The following is a 26,484-nucleotide window of genomic DNA, read 5'->3' on the forward strand; positions in this document are numbered from 1 at the left end:
GCGGTGTGGAGATGACAGATGATATTGAATATTATGAGTGACTATGCCCCTATGGTGTCGTTTCCTCCGGCTACAAGAAACCTTCCTGGAAGCATGTCAATTGGTTCCGTCCAAACAAAGGACCAACGTGACTCATGCTGGTTTACCTGCTCCAGAGCATGTTCAGACTTAACCCTGCTCCAATTTTATAGGAAGCTTCCAAAAATACATATAGAGGCACAGAGGCTCAATGGTTCTAGCACTCTCACCTCACAACGAGAAGGTTGCATGTTCCACTAGCAGGATGCGTGAGGCTTTTTCTGTGCAGAGTTTGAAAGTTTCTCCTTATGTCTGGGTGGGTTTCTGTTTTCCCCATAAATCCAGCACAAAAGATCAAATCCTCCAGCCGAGCTCAAGGTCTGGGACGGGTTCTTGGGTGGTCGAAGGTTATGGAACAATGGGTCAAATGCTATTTCCTGGGATGCAGAAGACTCATTTCTCCAACACTTTACTGCGATCTGAGTCTAGATCTGAGTCTAGTCAAAATGTTCATTTCCCAAGTTCAGATAGACAGGGAAATGAGCCAATCAGAGAGATGCAAGGTCCGACCATATGAAAACGGAACTGAAAAACATATTAAGTATAAGTATAAAACCCTGTCGATCTGAGGTGAGAGAAGTTTGATTTTGCTCTAAATGATTGTTGACTAATAAACTTCTCTGTTTTATACGAACACTTTGAATCTGTTTCTCATTTTTCAGGTTATACAATTACAAAATGACATGCAAACCTCAAAATCTGATGCGAGTAAACTGATTACTTTCTGATCATGGTCCCTCTGATTACGCGCATTCGATTTTCCGGTTTGCACGTCATTTAAATAATCTTGACGGTCCAGAAATGTGGTAATAATCCAACTTTGGTGTGCATGTAAACATAGAAAAAAGAAACAAATCTGATAAGTAGTAGTAGTCCTTTTTGAAATACTGCTTTCTTTCATTTTTCACCCTTTATCGACTTATTGCGGATTCTCTGATTCCTTGGTAAACAAATGGTTTTATTTAGAAATATGAAATAAGTGTTCCTACAATGGAAACAATAAAAATATCTCTGGAATCTACTTTTGTTTGCAGCACACGCAAAAACGACCGCAAGTAAAAATTGGATGACGAAGGATGGACAAAGTGTTGAGGGCTGAACTGGATACTTATGGACATTCCCCTGTCTTTTACAATTGATTTTGAAATAAGAATAAATAAATGTAAAGCTCCAAATAGCCTGGCTCCTCCTTACCTGGTCAAGCTTCTGTCTGCTCGAAACCCAAGCAGGGCTCTAAGATCTCTAAGGGCTCTAAGGTCGTCTTAGGGATTCTACTGGACCAGCCAGACTCAAACCCTGGAGGGGTCGAGTCTTCTCTGTCGCTGGTCCCAGACTCTGGAACAAACTGCCCCGGACATGAGTCTTGACTTTTATTGTGATGCACTTTGGTCACTTTGAGCTTTGTAAAGGGCTCTATATAAATAAAGGTTGATTGATTGATTGATTGATTGAGGAGATCACTTTCGCTGTGAATTTAAAGAAGAAGACTTTGGTGCGGATGAGACAGCAGAAGCAACACTGTTAAATGCACTCAAGTAAAAGTATGATATGAAAAAATCTACTTAATTAAAAGTTTAAATACCAACTAAAAAAAGTGTCAAAAAGGAAAAAAATCTGACTTTTGAACTCCATTTCCCACTTTTTCAAGCTTTATTATTTGCATAATTTGGTTTGCTCGGAAGTATCAAGTACAGACACTTGCTCTCAACTTGTAGTAAAGTAATAGTAAAACATTCGCACTGTAAAAATGCAGTGGAGTAAAATGTACTTTGCTACTTTCCATTGCTTAAAAATAAAACATCAAAGTACTAATCCTGTTTTCAGTTCCCAATGCAACACGTCGTGCTCAAAAAGACTGCACTTTGGGAAGGGAATGTATCATGTGGACGCTTATGTGCTTCAGAGGCACCTGAGGATGAGCCGAGAGGGCTGATGGCGCCAGGGGTGACACCCAGGGGTGACACCCAGGGGTGCATTTTTAAGCCCTGGCTCACAACAACACCAAAAACAAAAGGCACAGGTGAAAGGTCACACCCCTCTAACGTCCAGGAGGCGGATCTCCTTACCTGGCTAGAGACTGCGGTCGCGCTCGGTTACTCCTCGGGCCTCTCAAACGGCCCCGCGTCTCATTGGAACGCGCTGATAAATGTCCTGAGTGAAGGAGGTCCGATGGGCCTCTTGTTTCGGAGAGGTCAGCTGTGTGACACCCGAGGGTAACACCTTCCTTCGCATGCCGGAACGGGGGTCAGAGCGCCCGACCGGCATATCGCGTTTCACCACTCTGACTGTCATCGTCAACGTGTTCCTCCCAAGCACTTGAAGACGCTGTACCTGATTTTAAGACGGTAAAAGCAGAACTAGTTCCTTGTGGCGGTCCAAAAGTGTTCCTCCCTTTTCTCACGTGCAAAGCCTCTTAATTCAGTTTATAAGTGCTTTTCACAGCTGTAAGAGGCCGAAGCGGAGGTTTGCTGTGAAGCTAACGAAAACAACCAGCACGCTAACACTTCCTGGTTTTCAGCAAATCAAATGCTCTATCATTAGATGCAGAATGCACTCTGGGATACACCTGCAGGGGAGGAAAGCAATGACTGCTCAACCAGATGCCAGAAAAACTTGTGTTCAGGCTCTTTAAAAGAGACGGATAAAACAAACTAGACTTTATATTTGTGTCCACTCAAAACTCAAAAAGTGTGCAAACTTTTCTCTTTCATGAAGTTGTTTCAGATCCGTTTTGTGGTTTACCATGTCCAAAATACACAGCCAAAAACTAAGCAAATCCTTCTCCTTCTTTTGGAGTCTTTCAGTACTTAAACCCGACAGATGCGGTGAGCGGATTCTCATTTCTGAACCAACCGTGTGGGAAAGACGAATCCCGTGGTCATGGAGAAGATGTCAGTGTGTTTGAGAAGGTCAGATCAGCGGCATCGAGCAGAGGAAACATCTAAGAAGCAGAAACTACAGATCTGACCCCAGTGAGAGTGTTTGAGACGAGCTGTGCAGTGGTCACTCTCTCTCTCTGTGCAGCGGTCACTCTCTCTGTGCAGTGGTCACTCTCTTTGTGCAGTGGTCACTCTCGTTGTGCAGCGGTCACTCTCGTTGTGCAGCGGTCACTCTCTCTCTCTGTGCAGCGGTCACTCTCTCTGTGCAGTGGTCACTCTCTTTGTGCAGTGGTCACTCTCGTTGTGCAGCGGTCACTCTCTCTGTGCAGTGGTCACTCTCTCTCTCTGTGCAGCGGTCACTCTCTCTGTGCAGTGGTCACTCTCTTTGTGCAGTGGTCACTCTCGTTGTGCAGCGGTCACTCTCTCTGTGCAGTGGTCACTCTCTCTCTCTGTGCAGCGGTCACTCTCTCTGTGCAGTGGTCACTCTCTGTGTGCAGCGGTCACTCTCTGTGTGCAGCGGTCACTCTCTCTGTGCAGTGGTCACTCTCTGTGTGCAGCGGTCACTCTCTGTGTGCAGCGGTCACTCTCTTTGTGCAGTGGTCACTCTCTCTGTGCAGTGGTCACTCTCTGTGTGCAGCGGTCACTCTCTGTGTGCAGCGGTCACTCTCTCTGTGCAGTGGTCACTCTCTGTGTGCAGCGGTCACTCTCTGTGTGCAGCGGTCACTCTCTCTGTGCAGTGGTCACTCTCTCTGTGCAGCGGTCACTCTCTCTGTGCAGCGGTCACTCTCTCTGTGCAGTGGTCACTCTCTCTGTGCAGTGGTCACTCTCTGTGTGCAGCGGTCACTCTCTTTGTGCAGCGGTCACTCTCTTTGTGCAGCGGTCACTCTCTTTGTGCAGCGGTCACTCTCTTTGTGCAGCGGTCACTCTCTCACATCATCAATACAAGATCTGTGTGACAAATACTGCAACACTGGATGTAAATAAATCTTAGATATTGCAGAAGTTTATTGAAACTATGTCCTATGGAATAATAATGCATATGCCCGTTTTTTAATTACTTTTTTTCTTGCTCACGTCGTGTGTAAAGAAATGATCCATCCAATAATGATGATTTATAAACTTAAAAACGGCACTGGAGATCTCGAAGCTCTACCTATGACATCACAAAAGTGGGAAATTTGAAAGGTGAGTGTTTTCTGAGGCTCAGAGGGAGAGGACTCAGAGGAAACAATGATATAAAAACATGATATAACATGGTTCAACATGGGTTAAAAGTCAATTTAATATAACATGTGTCCTTTAAAAAAACAATGGGATAATATATTTTCATATAATTGACATGTAAACGTGTTCTTTTCTTTCTTCCCTCTTCACCTGCTTCTCTTCCATTCATCGCACTGTCAGCACACACAACGACACGCCGTTATTTCAGAGCTCGTCATAAATAACATTGTGTATTTAAGCATCAAAAGCGAGCGTTGCGATTGTGTTGAGGGGCCGGTGGCGGACCCCTGACGCTCCCGTAATGCTCCTGTGACGAGGCACTTTCCCCCCGGGGTCCGGGACGGGCCCGTGCTTGTGCAGACCTGAGCCGTGTGCGTCTGAATGTGTGTGAAGACGCTGCGTGTCCGCTCATGTGCGCCGCCGGCTGCACAATGGGAAAATTGGGATGTTCGTTAATGCAATTTACATATCGACAGAAAGCTGAGGTTCTGCTTTTGATGGAGGATTATGGATGGGGGTTTTTCTTCCTTAAATTGATATGTAAGAGAGTGATTTTTTAGTCCTGTCGTGTCACGCCAAACACGGTGGGACATGTCTGAAAATGTAAACGCATCTCAGGTTGTGTATTGTAGATAAAAAAAAGAAAGAAAAAAAAAGTTGGTATCACTTCATGGTAACTACATGTTAATTAGCCTTAACAAACCATGAACAAAGAAGTAATTCATAATGAACAAATAGTTTATTAAGCATGATTCAGGCTTAGTAACTACTTTATTGAGGTTAGGTTTAGAGTATTAGTATCACTTTAGGGTTAGAGTATTAGTTAAATAGTTACAAAGCCTGAATCATTCTTAATACACAATTCATGTTTGTTAAAGTAGATATAAGTGGATTTATAATAAGGTTTTACCAAAAAGTCTTTTAGTTTTTGTCGTGACACAGTTTCACAAATATGTTTATTACTTGATTTTTACCTTCTTAAAAGACGATAGTCGCGTACATTTTAAAACATTTTGCAGCATTCCAAAGGTCTCTCTTACCTAATGTCCTTCCCAATTCTGAGCATCCTAATTATTCATCACAGTGAGTTTAGAAGCACTTTGTTCAACTTTCAGAGGCCAGAGCAGAGATTACCGTTAGAGGTATGCAAAAATATCAATACATCGTGATACTAAATGTGGTCATACAGTATCAATATCGTGGGATGCTGTATCAAATCAGCATTTTTGTATTTTTTGGCATTATTTACTCAATTATTTTGTGACAGATAATTCTTTAGAGAAAGGAAACTTGTTGCTGTAAACCGGATTTACAGTTTTGATTATTAAAATTGATGTATTTCATATTAAGATTGTACAGGCAGAGGTTCAACAAAGAAAATACTATATTATAATGCGTTTGGTTTTCAAAATAGTGACATACCATGTTAAATATATCCATTAGCACACGTATTGTAAATCGTGATATTATCGTCTGCAATTGTGAGAGAGAATCCGATCAGCTTGTACTTCAAACCCACAAAACAAAACAAAAAACAGGATAGTATATTGTGAAATGGGGATGAGACTGTGGAGGGACATGCAGCATATTGTCGCAATGCTGTGGTTGGTTCACATGGAGTTGCACGTGTGAAAGTGAAAGTGCATGAGTGTGTGAGCTGTGCAGATGTGAACATTCACCACTGATTTATTTATGAAAATGAAAATGTGTTTGAATGTCTTTTATTCTTTCTGTAAAAAGTGTAGAAAAGCCCAACCAGGGACGGGAGTGGAACATTAGCTCTGGCTATAAACGTTGTGGGCGTCGCCTCGGCTACAAGTGTTTGTTTTGTAACTATCTATGATTGCACTGTCCCTGTTCAATAAATAAAGAAATAACATTTAAATAAATAACATTTTAATAAATAAATAAATAACTAAACTAAACTCAACTCAAAACAATTTTTAAATGTGCCAAATAAATGCCATTTATAGGAAATCAGTTACAAACCAAGTTCTGAAAAAGCAATTGTTTCCACAGCAGCTTTTTTCCAAAACTACAGCCTCAGCTTCATAAAGAGTCCATTTGTCTCCAAAGTGTTCAGGAGCAGCTTTAGTTTGAGTCAGGCCTTTTAGGACAAACTAATAACGCCTTGATAACGTCTACTACCTGACTTTTATGGTGAAGGATCCTATTGCTTCTCCTGTTATGCTCCACACTATTGAGATAAATCATCCACCGCAGCAAACGTAAAGCTGGATAAACATGGTCGTAGACTTTCGACAGAGCAACAAGCGCTCGACTATTTTGCAATTGTACATAATCATTTTCATACATATTTGTGGAGTATTACTCATACCAGAGCTTGTATTCCTGTATTTCTTGATGTACTGTGGAGCCAAATCTCTCGGTACGGTATTTATTGCGACGTTTTGAAGGCGTGAGCGCAATTGTAGGTGTGTTATAATTATAATCCTTCGAAATGCCGTGACAAGCCTGTGATACAAATATTGATGTGAGACTTCTGATTAGGGCCGCGAGATTGATCGCATTAATCGAACCGAAACCGCAAGTCGAGCGAACGCAATTGGCGAATCGATGGTTGAAGCGCGATAACTTCTTCCACAAACAAGAAAACAGTAGTTTCAGTTCACAGGCCTTAATGTGAATTTGAACAGAATCCTATTTTTGAAACATAAATGCCAAATCTAATCTAATCTAAATTTAAACATTTTTCACGTGTCGTTCAGCCCTACTTCTGAGGATACAATATCACAACCTTTCAGTTATTGTTAGATTATATACTTATTATATACTTTAACAATGAAGTACTTGCTACGATACTATGATAGACCCTTCCAGTCTTTGTACATCCGTGTTCTAAAGGCTTCAACACAAATTACACCTTGAAATATCATAATCAGGGCCATTTTGATGCCTGATATAGACTGAAAATGATACTTATTCAAAATGTGAACAAAATACAAAATAAATATACCAAAATTCAAATTAATGAAAGTTGTGTGCATAACTTTTACTATTCACGTGTTTCAGGCAAATGTTTCCGTTCTGATTTGAAAGATTTTGGGAGGATCTTTCCACGTTCAAACATATAATATTTAGAATTAAAATGCGCTATTGCTACGACGACGAATGAACATGAACATGAGGATCCACGTTAAACAAAGTAATGCTTTAGAGTCATTAAAAGATGAGACATAAACAAATACATAAAAGAACACAATATACATTATTTATCAAATACTTTTAGTAAATATATTTTTGGAAGATTTAGGTCGACCAAATGCATTTACAAAAAAAATTAGGAAAATCATTTGCAGACAATATTAGCTTCTCTGATTACCTTATCAGGTTAGCTTCTTTAATTAGCTTCTCTGGTTAGCATCTCTGGTTAGCTTTTCAAATTATATTTTCTGAGGCTCACCTGCTCCTCTTGTCTAATGTTTAGAAATAATAAAGGTAAACTATTAAGGAGCGCTCTGATTGGTTAGAGCAACTTGTAAACCAATCAAACCAATCTTTCTAGGCCAAGTTTATTATTTATTTTACATTAGATTGTAAAATCAGGAGCGCCACCGAAAAGCTAAACAAGAAGGCTCACATCCTACCTCACCAACAGGCAAGAGTTCATTTCCCTCTCCGGTCACTCATCCACCCTCTCCCCAGTAACGCAGGGGGTCCCCCAGGGCTCAGTCCTCGGCCCCCTCCTCTTCATCTGCTACATCTTCCCCCTTGGTCACATCCTCCGCCAACTCAACCTGGACTTTCACTGCTACGCTGACGACACCCAGATATACCTCACCACCAAATCCACCCAAAACCCTCCCCTCAGCCACACCCAAACCTGCATCTCTACAATAAAATCATGGCTCACTCTCAACTTCCTCAAACTGAACAGTGACAAAACAGAGCTCCTCCTCATTGGCACCAAATCCACTCTCAATAAAACTGGTCCCTTTTCACTCAGCATCGACACCTCGACCATCACCCCCTCTACCCTGGTACGCAATCTCGGTGTCATCATGGACCCCACCCTCTCCTTCACTCCCCATGTCAGCCACATCGTCAAGACCTCATACTTCCACCTCCGCCGCATCGCCAAAATCAGACACTGCCTCACCCTCCCCGCTGCTGAATCCCTCATCCAGGCCATCATCTCCTCCCGCCTCGACTACTGCACCTCCCTCCTCACTGGCATCTCCTCCCATTCCCTCCACAGACTCCAAATGGTCCAAAACTCCGCTGCCCGCCTCCTCACCCACACCCGCCTCCTCACCCACACCCGCCTCCTCACCCACACCCGCCTCCTCACCCACACCCGCCTCCTCACCCACACCCGCCTCCTCACCCACACCCTCCTCATCCACACCTGCCTCCTCACCCACACCCTCCTCCTCACCCACACCCGCCTCCTCACCCACACCCGCCTCCTCACCCACACCCGGTCCCGTGATCACATCACTCCCGTTCTCCGCTCTCTCCACTCTCTCCCCATCAAGCAGCGCATAAACTTTAAAATACTCCTCCTCACCTTCAAAGCTCTTCACCACCTTGCCCCCCCCTACCTGTCTGACCTCCTCATCCCCCACCGCCCCACCCGAGCTCTCCGATCCTCCTCCTCTCTCACCCTGACTGCACCAACATCCCGACTCAAAACTTTTGGCGACAGAGCATTCTCCCGAACAGCACCCCGACTCTGGAACTCCCTCCCCCAACCTGTCCGCCACTCTCCCTCACTCACAACATTCAAATCCTGCCTAAAAACATACCTCTTCACCCAAGCCTATGACCTCCCCTACCCCTAGCCTCCTCTACCCCATTGCCTACTCTTCTACCCCCTGTTACATCCCCATCTTTTTCTCTCTACTTCTTCTGTCTTGTTCATTTTATCTGTATATTAATGTGTATTGTACGTGTTGTCCCCCCTGTCTGTAAATACCCCCCCCTTTTTTATTATGTTCAGCGTCTTTGGGTCACTGAAAAGCGCTATATAAATAAAAGTTATTATTATTATTATTATTATTAGAAGCTAATCAGAGAAGATTGTAAAGGGTTTTCTGAAAATAATTTGTAAATACACAAGCCTTATTAAATATTTTACTAAAACTACTTTTAATAAATCTGATACTAAAAGTGATTATTAAATTGTTTACTAAATGTTATTTTTGTTAATGGAACCAAATGTCATGTTTTAAATTGTCTCTTAAAAACACTTTCAATTAAAGCATTTGTTAAGTTACATATTAATGCTTTACTCCATTTAACGTGGCTCTCAGGGTCTTGCATATTAAATAAAACAAAATACCACATTATTTATCGTACCATCAGGTGAATGTACACAAACAATCTCCCCCCCAAAAAACGAACGCCAGAACCTTACCGTCCACGTTGCCGACTTGGCCGTGCTGGACTGCTGGAAGGACACTTGGAAGGCGTGGGGCCCCGGGTAGTCGGTGTTGGACGGGATGGCCGGAGCCGGGGACAGGCCCTCGAAGGTGGAGTTGGGCTGCGAGTACGGCGAGGGGGTGGGCACCGCCGACGACGAGGCCTGCTCCGAGCTGTACGGGCTGGCCGGGGCCCCGCGGCTCCCCAGGCTCTCCATGCTGCTGCTCAGGAGGTTGTACTGGGACTGTGAGAGAGGGAGCGAGGGGCAGAGGGGGAGGACACAGGTAAAGAGAGGGGCTTTAAGAAGGCTTTTAAAGGCAGCTCGGATTACACGCTCAAAGGGCTGAATGGGCGAAGGCAGGCTTTGTGGAATATGGTGAAATGGGTGTCGTGGCAAAATGAGTAAAGCTGCTGAGTTACGTTTACTTGAGTAAGTCATAGTTTTGGCCGTAGTGCGACTTATACTTATACTTATATTTATACTATATACTTATACTCTGGAGCGACTTATATGTGATATTATTTGTTATTTTCACACTTGCATCCGCATTTCATTCTCCAGTGCGACTTATATGTTTTTTTCTTCTCTATTATGCATTTTTTGGCTGGTGCGACTTATACTTATACTTATATTTATACTATATACTTATACACTGGAGCGACTTATATGTGATATTATTTGCTATTTTCACACTTGCATTTCATACTCCAGTGCGACTTATATATGTTTTTTTCTTCCCTATTATGCATTTTTTGACTGGTGCGACTTATACTCCGGTGCAGCTTATAGTCCGGAAAATACGGTAACTTTACAATATAAGGATTTGCGAAGTGATTTTCTGGACGATTCTGTTCAACGTTGACACTGTAAACTCGTTCATGAGAAAAGGGTCTATGAACTGACAGAGGAATAAGAATAAGAATGCGCTTCAGAACGTGTTTGCACGGATTTAAACTACAGTGTTCGCCGCTTTTATGCAGAATAAGACCGGGAATTTAACCCTTCAAAGATTGCAGCCTTTGCGCTTTGCTCACTCCGTCCCGTTCAGATCGCAGTCTCGATTCGATTGCGATTCATCTTGCAGTACCAGTGATTTAAGCATAAATAACCTCAAAAAACGTTTATTCTGCACCACCTCAACTTGATCTGATCTAAATATGAAATGTATTAAACTAAAATATACTTTGCATGCGAATCAAAACTTGACTTTTCTTCTTCTTCTTTAAAGGACAGGACAGTGCAGCGGGTAATGGAGATGAGACTGCGGAAGGACATGCAGCAAATTTTCATCTATCTACTCGACCTGAGCGACACACGATTCAATACTTTTCGATACCTCTGTCAGAACCGATATATCGATATTTGGCTTCAATACGCCCATCTCTTTTGAGGACGCCGCACTCTTACTGTCATTTTATTTTAAAGAAACAGTAAAATGTATAATTACACCTCCTAAAATGAGTCCAGTTTAGTCCAGAAGAAGACTTTGTTTGGTCCTGTCAATAAGCCACATATTTAAATCAATACTTTTTACATTTACAGTTTGAACGCAACAGCTGAATGGGGAGTTATTTGCTAGTTATTTGTTATTTGGTGCCTGTGTCCCTGGTCCTGGAAAAGTCTAAGAAATCTTTTGGATCAAGAAACATAGAAAATAGAAATGATGCTGGAATCTGGACCAAAGTTTAACCCGGACATTATTAGAAATGATTGCGTGATATGGTTGTTACGTTCTGCGATATCGATATTGCCATGTTTGAATATACTTTCTGACACAATCATTTCAGTTTAGAAAAGATAATATATATACATGCCATAATGTATCGGTCAAACTCTGTCAAAAACAAAACTTAACAGAGAATGAATGAGAAAAAATTGTCTTTTTTACTGTTTTTGTCAACAACAAAAAAAGTTTGCTGTTTAGTTGATCTATTTGTATTTATTTTACTATCATTTTAAGTTAAATATGCCATGATTGTGTTTCTTTTGCTGTTTAGTTGTTGTATTGTATTCTATTTGTATCTATTTAAAATTACACTCTTTGGTCTTGCATTTTGTGTTTATTCTTTTAAAAAATGTGAATTCATAATTACAATAAAATTATATAATTAAAAACGTTTTTTTTACCAGATTTTATCTTGATACTGTTGCGACATATTTTATTTGTTGCAACATTGATCATTACACAAGCCAATATTGCAGTATAGGCACTTTGGATTGTGCCGTCGTGTTCTCGGGCCCCTGCTCAGCCAGCCAGGCGCACAATGGAGCTAACAGAAGCTCCTTGGGGCAGTACAAGATGTAAAACACTGAGCTAATCGTGCTGTGCCTAATTGCCCTTCTCTCCCCCTTAACCCTGTCTGTTTCTGTGGTGTTTTTGAGCTCCAGGTGAGGGGGATCTACCTCCTGTCGCACCTGCCAAAGTTAACCATCCATGAGGCAAAGCCAGGAGCCACTGACTGACATGTGCAGCTCTAAGTCTTTTACGTTACATGGAAATACTGTCAAAACATTTACAATATGTCAAAGTCATCGGAGTTTCAATGGGAGTTAAAGCAGAACTTTATTGAACGTCTTTGTAGGTCCGTGTGACGGTTGAATATGCATTTTCGGGGCGTTTGAAGTGCCCGCCGTCGCCCCCTGCTGTCTCTAGACCTTGCAACATTTACCTACGTCAACTCGTAAACTCTCTTGAGAAACCCTGGCTCTTTTTTATATTGGCAAAGTAAAATGTTTTTGTATGTGATTAAGATAAGATAAGATAATCCTTTATTAAACTGTCTAATATGAAAAAAGAATGAAAGAAAACAATTTGGGGGAGAAGAAAACTGAAAAACGTACATTTTCTGACCACGTGTTGTCACAAGGGGAAGCTCTTTTGCTGAATTTAAGATTTTTTTTCTTTTTGGGTCTTTTTTAAATTATTTTTGTTATTTTTTGGTTTGACTCTTATGCGGCTCGAGACCACACAACTTTTGGAGCAGAAAGCGTACATTTACTAACATAAAACTATGTACTAAAATGTGCTAACAAGGCATCAATTATAAACGGACAGTAGGTAAGACGCAACACACACTTTTGAGCAGTACTTGATAAGCAATAGATTTTATGCCTCATTGTAGAACATTCCAGACAAAAAAACAAAACCAAAAGTACCAGAAAAGTTACATATTACACCTTTTATTTCCCTATGATTAGCCACATTAACATCCCTCTGAACAGAAGGAAATGTGCAGTAGCCTCAAAATGTCACTGATAAGTAGAAGTATGCAAGCAAAGTACTTTGAACTTCAAATAGAGTCACAACACGAGGATAGACGGCATATTTATCTCCATCAGTGGCTGTGCGCCAAATATTATCATCATAATAATCACAGCATGATAATCACAGCATAATAATCACAGCATAATAATCACAGCATAATAATCACAGCATAATAATCGCAGCATAATAATCACAGCATAATAATCACAGCATAATAATCACAGCATAATAATCACAGCATAATAATAGGGGTGTTGAATTGCACTTCACAACTTGATAAGCGATCTACTGCTGACAAATATTCAAGCCACAGTTAACCCTGGGGCTAAGAATATATAGATTTATGTCATTTCTGTCAGTGGACGTGAGTCTGCTGGAAAATTTCAATAATTCCACTAAGATATTATTTTTTTGATTTTCTGACAAAATCTGTAAAACCCAGATGTTGTTTCTAGGACAACGTGGCTCTAGTGGCATGTGACGACACGCATGGACGCAAACTGTGGCTCGCAAACACAGCCGAGTTCAACTGGAGAGCTAAAGCTAGCAAACAGGCAAAAGTAATAGCAAACAATTTCATAAGGTTATTTTTGAACATCTATTTTGTATTATGTTTGCTTCTTGTTGGCTTGATTGGATTGATTCATTGTGCACTTAAGCACCATTTATCCACAAAAAATGGACTCCCTTAAAATTCATTTCTAATAATAAGTATAGTAAGTATTTATACATTCATTTACAGTTAGCGAAAAATATGTTAAAACAGTTATTTAGTCAAAAAGAAAAAATACTACCAATGAATATGGAAGAAAATGTAAACACACATAAAAATAAATGTAAATTAAATTAAAATACCTGCAAAAAAAAATCGGACTTTTCCATTCAAAACTCCACAAACATTCCTAAAACTACAAAATCATCATGTGTTTTACCTTCTTTTTCACGTAGTACATCCTCTACCGCTCGCCTCTCGCGCGCTACACTCAGAATCGTCCGAAACCAAACAGCCCCAAAGCCGGGCAGTGCATCGCTCAAAGTACTCGTAGTAGTTTTAAATCGGCGACCGGGCAACAGTGAGCATGACCCAACCACTCACAGGGACCAAGGTGTGGAGAGAGAGAGAGAGAGAGAGAGAGAGAGAGAGAGAGAGAGAGAGAGAGAGAGAGAGAGAGAGAGAGAGAGAGAGAGAGAGGAGGATGGAAGAGGTATGGGAACCCAAAAAATGGTATAGAGCGTTCTAATTATGGCGTGCCCGGACACAGACAGGCAACTCTGGGGCACGAGTACAAACACGCTCCCAAACACCTTGTGGAGGCCTGCGCTGAGTAAACACTGCTGTCTGCGACTGGTGGGACAAAGGGGGGAGGGAAGAGGGAGGAGAAGAGGTCGTGCGAGGGAGAGAGTGAGGGGGGAGAGAGGAGAGAGAGAAGGGGTGATAGGGAGAGAGAGATAGAGGAAGAGTCGGGCAATAAACAGTGAGGAAGAGGGAAGAGAGTGGTGAAGAGGAGGAGGGGAAGAGAGAGAGAGAGAATAGAAAGGTCATAAAGGAGAAGGAGTGATGGTGGATGCATGAGGAAGGGGGGAATTGGGGTTCAAAGGTCGTCTTCAGCCGCCGGGATGTTTCAAATGCTTCATGCTGATTGGGTGAAGAGTCACAACAGCAAAACAAGTGTGACGTTTGCTGTCGCCTCGGGGCGTTTGAAGTGACCGCCGTCGCCCCCTGTTGCCTCGGGGCGGAAAAGCAGCCGTCGACCCGAAGTCAACTCTCCTGAGAAACCCTGGATCGTTTTAAAAATGCATTTATATATAATGTCAAGCGTGTTTGTATGCGATTGTACTGTCTTATTATGGTAAAGAAATAAAGAATTAAAAAGTGGAAAACAACAACATTTAAAAAAAACGTCTAAATGTATTTTCACGGGAGGGCTGCAGCGTGACTTAGTTTTTTAGTACTTCAAACAAACCAGTCCGTATTTGTGCTAAAATAAGCTGAAGTACGCCGCCATGTTTGTTTGTGGCTTCTGCCCTGTGATTGGTCCAGTCCAGGCCCAATCACGATTGAACACAACAAGATGGATTCTCGAGAGTTTTTTAATCTTGTTGGCCAGATTATCCTATAATTGAATCAAGGCAAAACGTTTTAATACTGTGGAACATTCCGGGCAAAGAAATAACCGTGAAAAGAAGCCGAAAAGTTACATAGTGCACCTTTAAGTTTACGACAAAACACCTAGTGAAAATGAGGCAAAAATGGGGCCTCTGAAGAAAAACAAATATAAAAACTAAAGACAGAATAGAAAAAGACCATTTTAAAAAGTACTGCCCCTCAGGCGTAGCACATCTGTCCTCTGCTGTTCCCATGTCAACTGTCCTCAAACCTAATCGCCGGTGTTTTTGTCCCGCAGTGGAAGGGACAGGAGAAAGTCAACGGCCCCGACTGTGTGCACCGTGTCTGGGTTACACGAGTCTGCAGGCCGGGGCCCGAGGATGGGTCTATACGTGGACTCAAACGAGACAACGTGCATGTGGAGCATAACATGAACTCATGCCAGGGCATCGTGCACGTTCAAATGTAAATACTTAAGTAAGAGTTCAAAGGTACCGTATTTCATAGTTTTGGCCAGGGTACGATTTATACTTATATATATACTTTTATACTCAGGAGCGACTCATATGTGATATTATTTGTTATGTTCACACTTGCAACCGCATTTCATTCTCCAGTGCGACTTATATATGTTTTTTCTTCTCTATTATGTATTTTTTGGCTGGTGCGACTTATAGTCCGGAAAATACGGTAGTGGTTAAAAAATGAGTCAAGTAAGAGTCATAATAGTAACTGTCTATATGTAATATGTAGTCGTGTAATAATGAAAGTACTGGAGGAAGAACAGTGAAACGCTAGAGTAATAGAGTTCAGTGTAACTTCAGTAAAACGTGCGGTTCCTCTTCCCAAAAGTGACAAAAAGCTTTACGTCGACGATGGTGAAACGATTCGATCGTCCGTGTTTCTCGCGCTCTTCCTTAAGATTACGTTTCTTCTGCGTCTTTTTGAGGAGCCGTGCGTAGACTGGCGGCGTACAACTGTCGCCAGAGAGAGAGACACATCCAAGTGTTTCTCCTTCGCAGTTTGTGTTCAGGACGTGGCTCGTGTTCAGCTCCGTCTCCTCCAGACTCACTGAGCTGCAGAGGCCGAACCAGCTCGAATTCGCTCAGGTCAGAGAGACGACGCGCAGGTTTCGAACACGCTGGATTTCTGTTCCAACGATTTTGAAACTGGCCGCCCAAACGGGAGACTCCCGCGAGGCTCACGGAGACTTGACTTGAAACCCAAAACACCAAATTATAACAGCCGACTTGGTCAATCGCATCGAACGTTTTTGTGATTAAGAATAAATCAGCTGCGCAGTTGTTATCGGTAAAAGCTGTGTTTGATTTGAACTTGTTTAACTCGTATCCAGGACACGGGACGATCATGTTTAGGAAGTTTTAAATACAAATCTGTCTTGTGGTTTGTGCATTCCAAGGTTTCTACTCTTGAGTAGTTTCTTGAACCACTACTTTGCACTTCTACTTGACTAATAATGTAAGTACACGTTTGGGTTACGGGAGTGTTGCCTGAGTATAGGGTAATAACTTTCTCCCCCCCGCGGTGCCGCTCGGTGGTCCGGTGGATGGCGCAGCATCTTGAGTTCGAATCAGGCTCCCCACGATGTGCTGCATGTCCCTCCCTCTCTCATCCCCGTTTCACACTGCACTGCCCTGTCCAGTGAAGCTTTTTCCAAAGACACTGCTGTATGTGAATGCTGCCTCCGCCCCCCTGCGGGCTGGTGTCTGGGTCTCCCACGGGGCGACACATAGGCTCCCAGGTGTGGAGCTGTAATACCTGCCCCGGGACAAGTCCAGGCACGACTCAGAGTCAGGCCCGCTCCCCGTGTGCACTCCGACCTGCAGCAGCCGGGGATCAGGACGGACTGTCCCAACCGTGGAGACACGTCCAATGGGAGCGTCTGAGGCACTTTGAGGCTGGTCGGAGCTCGTGCGGGGTAATGAGGTCGACATTCACTTCTGTCAAATCAATCAAATCAAATCAATGGTTTTTTGATGCAGTTATTGTAAGTATAATGTCTATAAAAGCATGCGGTTCAGAGTTCAGATTTTGTGTGTGTAATGGTAATGATTAAAAAGCCACATGAGCTTAAAGTTTTAAGAGCCTTAGCTTTGGACTGGAGCACATGTCACTTGACTGTTTTTTCTCTATTTGCACCGTTTGCATGGTTATGTTGCTTGTATTGTACTGATTTGTGTTATTGTATTGTATATAGTATTTCATTGTGTCTCTGCGCTACTTGCCCAAGACAAATTCCCCTTTAAGGGACAATAAAGTTTAACTTGGCTGTAAACAAAATTGCCAGCAGGTCTTTCTCTGCTGCTCCTACTTCCACCACTGGTTAGGCTGATGTGTACATCCTGGGGGTACATACATGCTGTATGTACAGGGGTCACATATGTACAGTGGTCACATATGTACAGGGGTCACATATGTACAGGGGTCACATATGTACAGGGGTCACATATGTACAGGGTCACATATGTACAGGGGTCACATATGTACAGGGGTCACATATGTACAGGGGTCACATATGTACAGGGGTCACATATGTACAGATAAGATAAGATAAGATAAGATATTCCTTTATTGTCCCACATGGGGAAATTTCATTGGTGCAACGCAGGTAGATACAGAGGTAGATCCAGAAGAACAGATCACTTATAGGAAGTCTGAAAAACACTTTCAGTAGAAGATCTCCTATAAATAAATAAAAACTCCCATAGACAAATAAATAAATAAATACATAAATACATAAATACCATTGCATGTGATCACGACAGTAATTGCACATGAATATGTGTCACGACAGCACATAGATTGCACATGAATTGCACATGAATTCCAACAGCAATTGCACATATGACAGAATTGCACATCAGTATTAGGTTAGGTCAGTATTGCGAGTGTTCAGTACTAACAGTTTTTGTTATAAAGTCTGACAGCAGCAGAAGGAAAGACCTACGGAACCTTTCCTTCACACATCGAGGGTGGATCAGTCTCTCACTGAAGCTGCTCTCCAGAGCGGACAGAGTGTCCTGCAGGGGGTGACACTCATGGTCCAGCATAGATGTGAATCTAGCCAGGACCCTCCTGTCCCCCACCTCCTGCACCGAGTCCAGAGCACAGCCCAGGACGGAGCTGGACTTCTTGATGACTCTGTCCAGCCTCTTCCTCTCCCTCTCTGTGATGCTGCTGCTCCAGCAGGCCACACCATGCAGGAGGGCCGATGCCACCACAGAGTCGTAGAAGGTCTTCAGGAGTGGCCCTGTCACTCCAAAAGACCTGAGTCTCCTCAGGAGGTAGAGCCGACTCTGGCTCTTCCTGTACAGTCTGTGTTATGAGTCCAGTCCAGTTTGTGGTTCAGATGAACACCCAGGTACTTGTATGAGTCCACTCTCTCAATGTCCCGTCCCTGGATGTTCACTGGTGAGGGGGCAGTGGGGTGGCGTCTGCGGAAATCCACCACCATCTCCCTGGTCTTCCCCGCGTTGATGAGGAGGTGGTTCCGCTGACACCAGTCCACAAAGTCCTGCTCCAGTCCTCTGTATTCCGCGTCATCGTCGTCCGTGATGAGTCCGATGATGGCAGAGTGGTCAGAGAACTTCTGCAGGACACAGCTGTCCGTGTCATGTCTGAAGTCTGCAGTGTAAAGGGTGAAGAGAAAGGGCGCGAGGACAGTGCCCTGGGGCGCCCCCACACTGCAGGTCCGAGTGTCAGACACACAGTTCCGGGCTCTCACAAACTGGGGTCGGTCTGTGAGGTAGTCCAGGATCCACTCTGCAGGTCATACTCCACACCAGCCGTCTCCAGCTTGTCCCTCAGGAGCAGCGGCTGGATGGTGTTGAAGGCGCTGGAAAGATCGAAGAACAGGATCCTCACAGAGCTGCCAGGCTTTTCCAGGTGAGAGAGAGAGCGGTGCAGCAGGGAGATGACGGCGTCCTCCACTCCGATGCCAGACCGATATGCAAACTGCAGCTGGTCCATGGCTGAGCTCACGGTGGAGCGGAGGTGGTCCAGGACCAGCCGCTCCAGTGTCTTCATCAGGTGGGACGTGAGAACCACCGGCCTGAAGCTGTTGAGGTCTTTGGGGCGCGGTGTCTTGGGCACAGGTACCAGACAGGAGGTCTTCCAGACCTGTGGTACCACCCTCAGCTTCAGGCTCATGTTGAAGGGGTCCCCTGGGGTCACATATGTACAGGGGTCACATATGTACAGGGGTCACATATGTACAGGGTTACACATGTACAGGGGTCACATATGTACAGGGGTCACATATGTACAGGGGTCACATATGTACAGGGTTACACATGTACAGGGGTCACATATGTACAGGGGTCACATATGTACAGGGGTCACATATGTACAGGGGTCACATATGTACAGGGGTCACATATGTACAGGGTCACATATGTACAGGGGTCACATATGTACAGGGTCACATATGTACAGGGGTCACATATGTACAGGGGTCACATATGTACAGGGGTCACATATGTACAGGGGTCACATATGTACAGGGGTCACATATGTACAGGGGTCACATATGTACAACGGTCACATATGTACAGGGTCACATATGTACAGGGGTCACATATGTACAGGGGTCACATATGTACAGGGTCACATATGTACAGGGGTCACATATGTACAGGGGTTTATTGCCATTGTCAATGAACAGAATTCACAAACATAGGAACTTGTCTTGGTGATTCGGTGCAACATAAAACAAGGAATAAGTCAAAAGAGAAACAATTTAAATCTCCTATAGGTTAAAAATAACAATAAGCCATTAGATAAAAAAATAAGAATAAAAACAAAAAATAGGCTTAATATGTACACATATTTTACAGAGTTTATATATATAGTGCATAAGTGAACAGTGAGTGATTCAATTATAGTTAAAGTGACAGTGTTTAAGAAGTGTTCATGAGTCCAACTGCAGAAGGAAAGAAACTGTTCTTATGGCGGGAGGTTCTAGTCCAGATGGACCATAGCCTCCTGCCCGAGGGGAGTGGCCTACTGCCTGAGGGGAGTGGCCTCCTGCCTGAGGGGAGTGGCCTCCTGCCTGAGGGGAGTGGCCTCCTGCCTGAGGGGAGTGGCTCAAATAGTCTGTGTCCAGGTGATCCGACCTGCTCGTCCCAGAGTCCTGGAGACGTACAGGTCCTGCAGAGATGGAAGTCTGCAGCCGATCACCTTCTCAGCAGATCACACAATGCGTTGTAGTCTCTGTTTGTCCCTGGCTGTGGCTCCAGCGTACCACACGGTGATGGAGGAGGTGATCGCAGAAGGAATCCACGGTGGTGATGGGGGAGTCTCTCATGGTGAGGTCATCTCCACTGTCTTCTGGGCGTTGAACTCCAGGTTGTAACCACTGCCCCAGGACACCAGCCAGTCCTCCTCCCTCCTGTAGACGGACTCATCCACGTCCGAGATGAGCCCGATGAGGGGGGTGCTGACCACAAACTTGATCAGTTTCACGGAGTCATGGCTGGAGGTGCAGCAGAGACAAAACAAAGAGAACCGAAACTCCGAGGCAGCTTTCAGCGGCGCCATCTTGCTTGTCACATATGTACAGGGGTCACATACGTGCAGGGGTTCATTTATGTACAGGGGTCACATAATGTGACGGAAGGGGGCTTTCTGGGGAGGGGGACTTAATCACATATAAAATTTTATTTTAACTTAAGTTGATTCAAAAGCAAGACAGACTCTTAAATGTTTCTTATAAAATGATCATGGTGCATTATGGGTAATTTCACAAGTCTTGTTCTCTCACAACAACAGGTAAGAAGGCCTCAACACCCCGAAGGCCTCAACACCCCGAAGGCCTCAACGCCCCGAAGGCCTCAACGCCCCGAAGGCCTCAACACCCCGAAGGCCTCAACACCCCGAAGGCCTCAATACCCCAAAGGCCTCAACGCCTCAACACCCCGAAGGTCTCAACGCCACGAAGGCCTCAACGCCCCGAAGGCCTCAACACCCCGAAGGCCTCAACACCCCGAAGGCCTCAATACCCCAAAGGCCTCAACGCCTCAACACCCCGAAGGTCTCAACGCCACGAAGGCCTCAACGCCCCGAAGGCCTCAACGCCCCGAAGGCCTCAACACCCCGAAGGCCTCAACACCCCGAAGGCCTCAACGCCCCGAAGGCCTCAACGCCCCGAAGGCCTCAACACCCCGAAGGCCTCAATACCCCAAAGGCCTCAACGCCTCAACACTCCGAAGGCCTCAACGCCCCGAAGGCCTCAACACCCCAAAGGCCTCAACGCCTCAACACCCCGAAGGCCTCAACGCCACGAAGGCCTCAACACCCCAAAGGCCTCAACGCCTCAACACCCCGAAGGCCTCAACACCCCGAAGGCCTCAACACCCCAAAGGCCTCAACGCCTCAACACCCGAAGGCCTCAACACCCCGAAGGCCTCAACACCCCAAAGGCCTCAACGCCTCAACACCCGAAGGCCTCAACACCCCGAAGGCCTCAACACCCCAAAGGCCTCAACGCCTCAACACCCCGAAGGCCTCAACGGCCCGAAGGCCTCAACGGCCAGAAGGCCTCAACACCCCAAAGGCCTCAACGCCTCAACACCCCGAAGGTCTCAACACCCCGAAGGCCTCAACACCCCAAAGGCCTCAACGCCTCAACACCCCGAAGGCCTCAACGGCCCGAAGGCCTCAACACCCCAAAGGCATCAACGCCTCAACACCCCAAAGGTCTCAACGCCCCGAAGGCCTCAACACCCCAAAGGCCTCAACGCCTCAACACCCCGAAGGTCTCAACGCCACGAAGGCCTCAACGCCCCGAAGGCCTCAACGCCCCGAAGGCCTCAACACCCCGAAGGCCTCAACGCCCCGAAGGCCTCAACGCCCCGAAGGCCTCAACACCCCGAAGGCCTCAATACCCCAAAGGCCTCAACGCCTCAACACTCCGAAGGCCTCAACGCCCCGAAGGCCTCAACACCCCAAAGGCCTCAACGCCTCAACACCCCGAAGGCCTCAACGCCACGAAGGCCTCAACACCCCAAAGGCCTCAACGCCTCAACACCCCGAAGGCCTCAACACCCCGAAGGCCTCAACACCCCAAAGGCCTCAACGCCTCAACACCCGAAGGCCTCAACACCCCGAAGGCCTCAACACCCCAAAGGCCTCAACGCCTCAACACCCGAAGGCCTCAACACCCCGAAGGCCTCAACACCCCAAAGGCCTCAACGCCTCAACACCCCGAAGGCCTCAACGGCCCGAAGGCCTCAACGGCCCGAAGGCCTCAACACCCCAAAGGCATCAACGCCTCAACACCCCGAAGGTCTCAACACCCCGAAGGCCTCAACACCCCAAAGGCCTCAACGCCTCAACACCCCGAAGGCCTCAACGGCCCGAAGGCCTCAACACCCCAAAGGCATCAACGCCTCAACACCCCAAAGGTCTCAACGCCCCGAAGGCCTCAACACCCCAAAGGCCTCAACGCCTCAACACCCCGAAGGCCTCAACGCCACGAAGGCCTCAACACCCCAAAGGCCTCAACGCCTCAACACCCCGAAGGCCTCAACACCCCGAAGGCCTCAACACCCCAAAGGCCTCAACGCCTCAACACCCGAAGGCCTCAACACCCCGAAGGCCTCAACACCCCAAAGGCCTCAACGCCTCAACACCCGAAGGCCTCAACACCCCGAAGGCCTCAACACCCCAAAGGCCTCAACGCCTCAACACCCCGAAGGCCTCAACGGCCCGAAGGCCTCAACGGCCAGAAGGCCTCAACACCCCAAAGGCCTCAACGCCTCAACACCCCGAAGGTCTCAACACCCCGAAGGCCTCAACACCCCAAAGGCCTCAACGCCTCAACACCCCGAAGGCCTCAACGGCCCGAAGGCCTCAACACCCCAAAGGCATCAACGCCTCAACACCCCAAAGGTCTCAACGCCCCGAAGGCCTCAACACCCCAAAGGCCTCAACGCCTCAACACCCCGAAGGCCTCAACGCCTCAACACCCCGAAGGTCTCAACGCCACGAAGGCCTCAACGCCCCGAAGGCCTCAACGCCCCGAAGGCCTCAACACCCCGAAGGCCTCAACGCCCCGAAGGCCTCAACGCCCCGAAGGCCTCAACACCCCGAAGGCCTCAATACCCCAAAGGCCTCAACGCCTCAACACTCCGAAGGCCTCAACGCCCCGAAGGCCTCAACACCCCAAAGGCCTCAACGCCTCAACACCCCGAAGGCCTCAACGCCACGAAGGCCTCAACACCCCAAAGGCCTCAACGCCTCAACACCCCGAAGGCCTCAACACCCCGAAGGCCTCAACACCCCAAAGGCCTCAACGCCTCAACACCCGAAGGCCTCAACACCCCGAAGGCCTCAACACCCCAAAGGCCTCAACGCCTCAACACCCGAAGGCCTCAACACCCCGAAGGCCTCAACACCCCAAAGGCCTCAACGCCTCAACACCCCGAAGGCCTCAACGGCCCGAAGGCCTCAACGGCCCGAAGGCCTCAACACCCCAAAGGCATCAACGCCTCAACACCCCGAAGGTCTCAACACCCCGAAGGCCTCAACACCCCAAAGGCCTCAACGCCTCAACACCCCGAAGGCCTCAACGGCCCGAAGGCCTCAACACCCCAAAGGCATCAACGCCTCAACACCCCAAAGGTCTCAACGCCCCGAAGGCCTCAACACCCCAAAGGCCTCAACGCCTCAACACCCCGAAGGCCTCAACACCCCGAAGGCCTCAACGCCCCGAAGGCCTCAACGCCTCAACACCCCGAAGGCCTCAACACCCCAAAGGCCTCAACGCCTCAACACCCCAAAGGCCTCAACGCCCCGAAGGCCTCAACGCCCCGAAGGCCTCAACACCCCAAAGGCTTCAACGCCCCAAAGGCCTCAACGCCCCGAAGGCCTCAACACCCCGAAGGCCTCAACGCCCCAAAGGCCTCAACACCCCGAAGGCCTCAACACCCCGAAGGCCTCAACGCCCCGAAGGCCTCAACGCCTCAACACCCCGAAGGCCTCAACACCCCAAAGGCCTCAACGCCTCAACACCCCAAAGGCCTCAACGCCCCGAAGGCCTCAACGCCCCGAAGGCCTCAACACCCCAAAGGCTTCAACGCCCCAAAGGCCTCAACGCCCCGAAGGCCTCAACACCCCGAAGGCCTCAACGCCCCAAAGGCCTCAACGCCCCGAAGGCCTCAACACCCCGAAGGCCTCAACGCCCCAAAGGCCTCAACACCCCGAAGGCCTCAACACCCCGAAGGTCTCAACACCGCCCTCAGCCGTCGGAGTGAGTGAAACATAAAGACTGGGTCAAGTTCAGTCAAGAGGATTTACAATATCTGAGTAATAATACATTTACTCTGATTTATGTTTCATGCAATGACAAATGAACATGAACATGAAACATAACTAGAAAAAAAAGTCGTTGACACTTTGTACCAGTAATGAGAGTGGATTTGATGGAATGTTTTGCTTTTTGCACATATGTTTCATAAAAATCCTACCATGATGAAAACTATTGACATCATTTTAGTATTGATTTATATTTTCATACATGTGTGTTGAAAATACCAAAATTATTCATAGCACATTAATATGTTTGATTACTAAAGATATGTATTTCCACAGAAAATAATTAAAACACAAACACCGGTGTGTGTGTATATAAATATATATGTATATGTATATATATATATATATATATATATATATATATATATATATATATATATATACATATATATATGTGTGTATATTTTAGTATCTAGTATATTTTTTTAATTGAGTAACATTCATTTAAAGTAGTGTCATTGTTACTTTTGGTGTGTTAGACTCTTTGAATGATGAGGGTGCTAAAAATGTGTCTAAATGCTGCCCTCTGCTGGCCAAAAGTGCATAAAAGTCTATTCAAAAAGCAACATGGCAAATTTAGGCATATTAAACTAAAAGGAGACATTTAATAAGTATCACAGTTTTAAATCCTTTTGACACTTCAGCACGTTAAAAACAACATTGATCCAAATCATTATGACAGTAACAACAACGATTTTTGCTGAATTTTTAGTCTTTACTTGACATGTAAATAAAGAAAAACAAGTAAACAGTTGTAGAAAACCAGACAAACACTTTCACATTTATCACATTCATCACAGATACAGACTCACTATGTTTGTCTCCTTAAATAAGATGTTTCTGAGTCTAAACCCAAAATTAAACCTCAGATTAAATTTTCCTCAAACCCTTATATTTTACACAGGCTCCTAACATTTTATAGCATCATTTGACCTATTTTTTTACATGTCTTGTATGTTTTCTTGTCTTTTATATTGCCTCTGTACAGCGCTTTGGGCAGCTTTTTCAACTTGAAAAGTTTGGGAACCCCCGCGCTCTAATCCATGGTTCTCAGAATGATGACGACTAGGGACCGTTGCCGTGGCGATTAACAATTGAAAACAAGATATTACATCTGTCGACTCGTGAAAAGACCTCAAATGTTGCACGAAACAAAAAGGTGAAGTTCACGGATAATAACAGAATTCGACACATATTTGTAGAACGTTCTAAATCTACGTCTAAGTGAAGAAAGAGATGAAATTCGAATGCTAATTTCAAACCGTCTGTTAATGACATAAACGTGGATGACAGTAATAAACAAAAGCAGCACATGATGGTGACTTACCCCGCTGCAGAGCATCTCTAAAACCTCATGTGTTTGGGGCCTGATCCGGGGACATGATGATGTCCTCTCTCCTGTCTCCGACCTTCTCCTCTTCTACGCTGCATTCGCGTCACACAGACACTATCTAACGACCTCCTCCTCCTCCTCCTCGTCTTCGTCCTCGTCTTCCTCCTCCATTTTGTGCCATGTCTCTTCATTAGCGGGACAGGCAGGCCCAGACTTGTCCCGTAAACACTACAATCTCGCAATATTCCACATCGAGAGACCGTTTCAGAGATGAAGATATGTTTGGACGGTTTGAACGGCCGTTGTGTCCGTGGGCAAGACACTTTTCAGTGTGAACGGTGCAGATTGGAAGAATTCACTTTTTATCGAGGCTGAAGGCTTAAGTTTGTAAACCAAAAACTGTCTAAATTACGGAATTCAGGACCGTTGCCATAGTGATTGAAAATTAAAATTAAATATTATATCTTTTGAACGGGAAAAAGTCGCAAAATGCTGCATTAAACAGAAAGCTGGAGCTGTGATTCGAAAAGTTAAGTTAATGATTTTCTCAGCAAATGTTCCTAAAAGGTAGGGGTGGTCGATATTGTCAGAAATGTCGATATATATATATATATATATATATATATATATATATATATATATATATATATATATATATATATATATATATATATATATATATATGTGTATGTATATATTTTCCCCCCAAAACTCGATAACAATATTCAAATATTTTAACTATACATTTAAAATGTGGCTCTTTCTGCAGTTCCAATGGACTGGCCACTAGGTTGAGTCAAGACAGGTTTAAATTAGTAAAACCCTCGTCGTATACTTGAAGAGATCCATAAAAAACCTCCTAAATCAATCCTAAAT

At 45.3% G+C, this 26,484-nt stretch overlaps 1 protein-coding gene across 2 annotated transcripts in view; it reads right to left on the minus strand.

Annotated features, from left to right (window-relative positions):
• Positions 1-26,484, minus strand: part of tp73 (tumor protein p73) — a 62,679-nt gene that overhangs the window by 22,835 nt on the left and 13,360 nt on the right. Inside the window, exons 1-2 of one of the 2 annotated variants that reach the window (XM_072448696.1) lie at positions 13,765-13,904; positions 9,562-9,810 (exon numbers count right to left, since the gene is read on the minus strand). In XM_072448696.1, coding sequence (XP_072304797.1) covers positions 9,562-9,810; positions 13,765-13,785 — 270 coding nt within the window. In that variant the 5' untranslated portion in view covers positions 13,786-13,904. Of the gene's footprint in view, positions 1-9,561; positions 9,811-13,764; positions 13,905-26,484 lie in introns of those variants that run through there. The other variant, XM_072448695.1, reaches the window with a different exon arrangement.

This window comes from Eucyclogobius newberryi, unplaced genomic scaffold, assembly GCF_026437365.1.
Source record: "Eucyclogobius newberryi isolate DKJ021-1_F unplaced genomic scaffold, fEucNew1.0.hap1 SCAF_17, whole genome shotgun sequence".
NCBI classification, from domain to species: domain Eukaryota; kingdom Metazoa; phylum Chordata; class Actinopteri; order Gobiiformes; family Gobiidae; genus Eucyclogobius; species Eucyclogobius newberryi.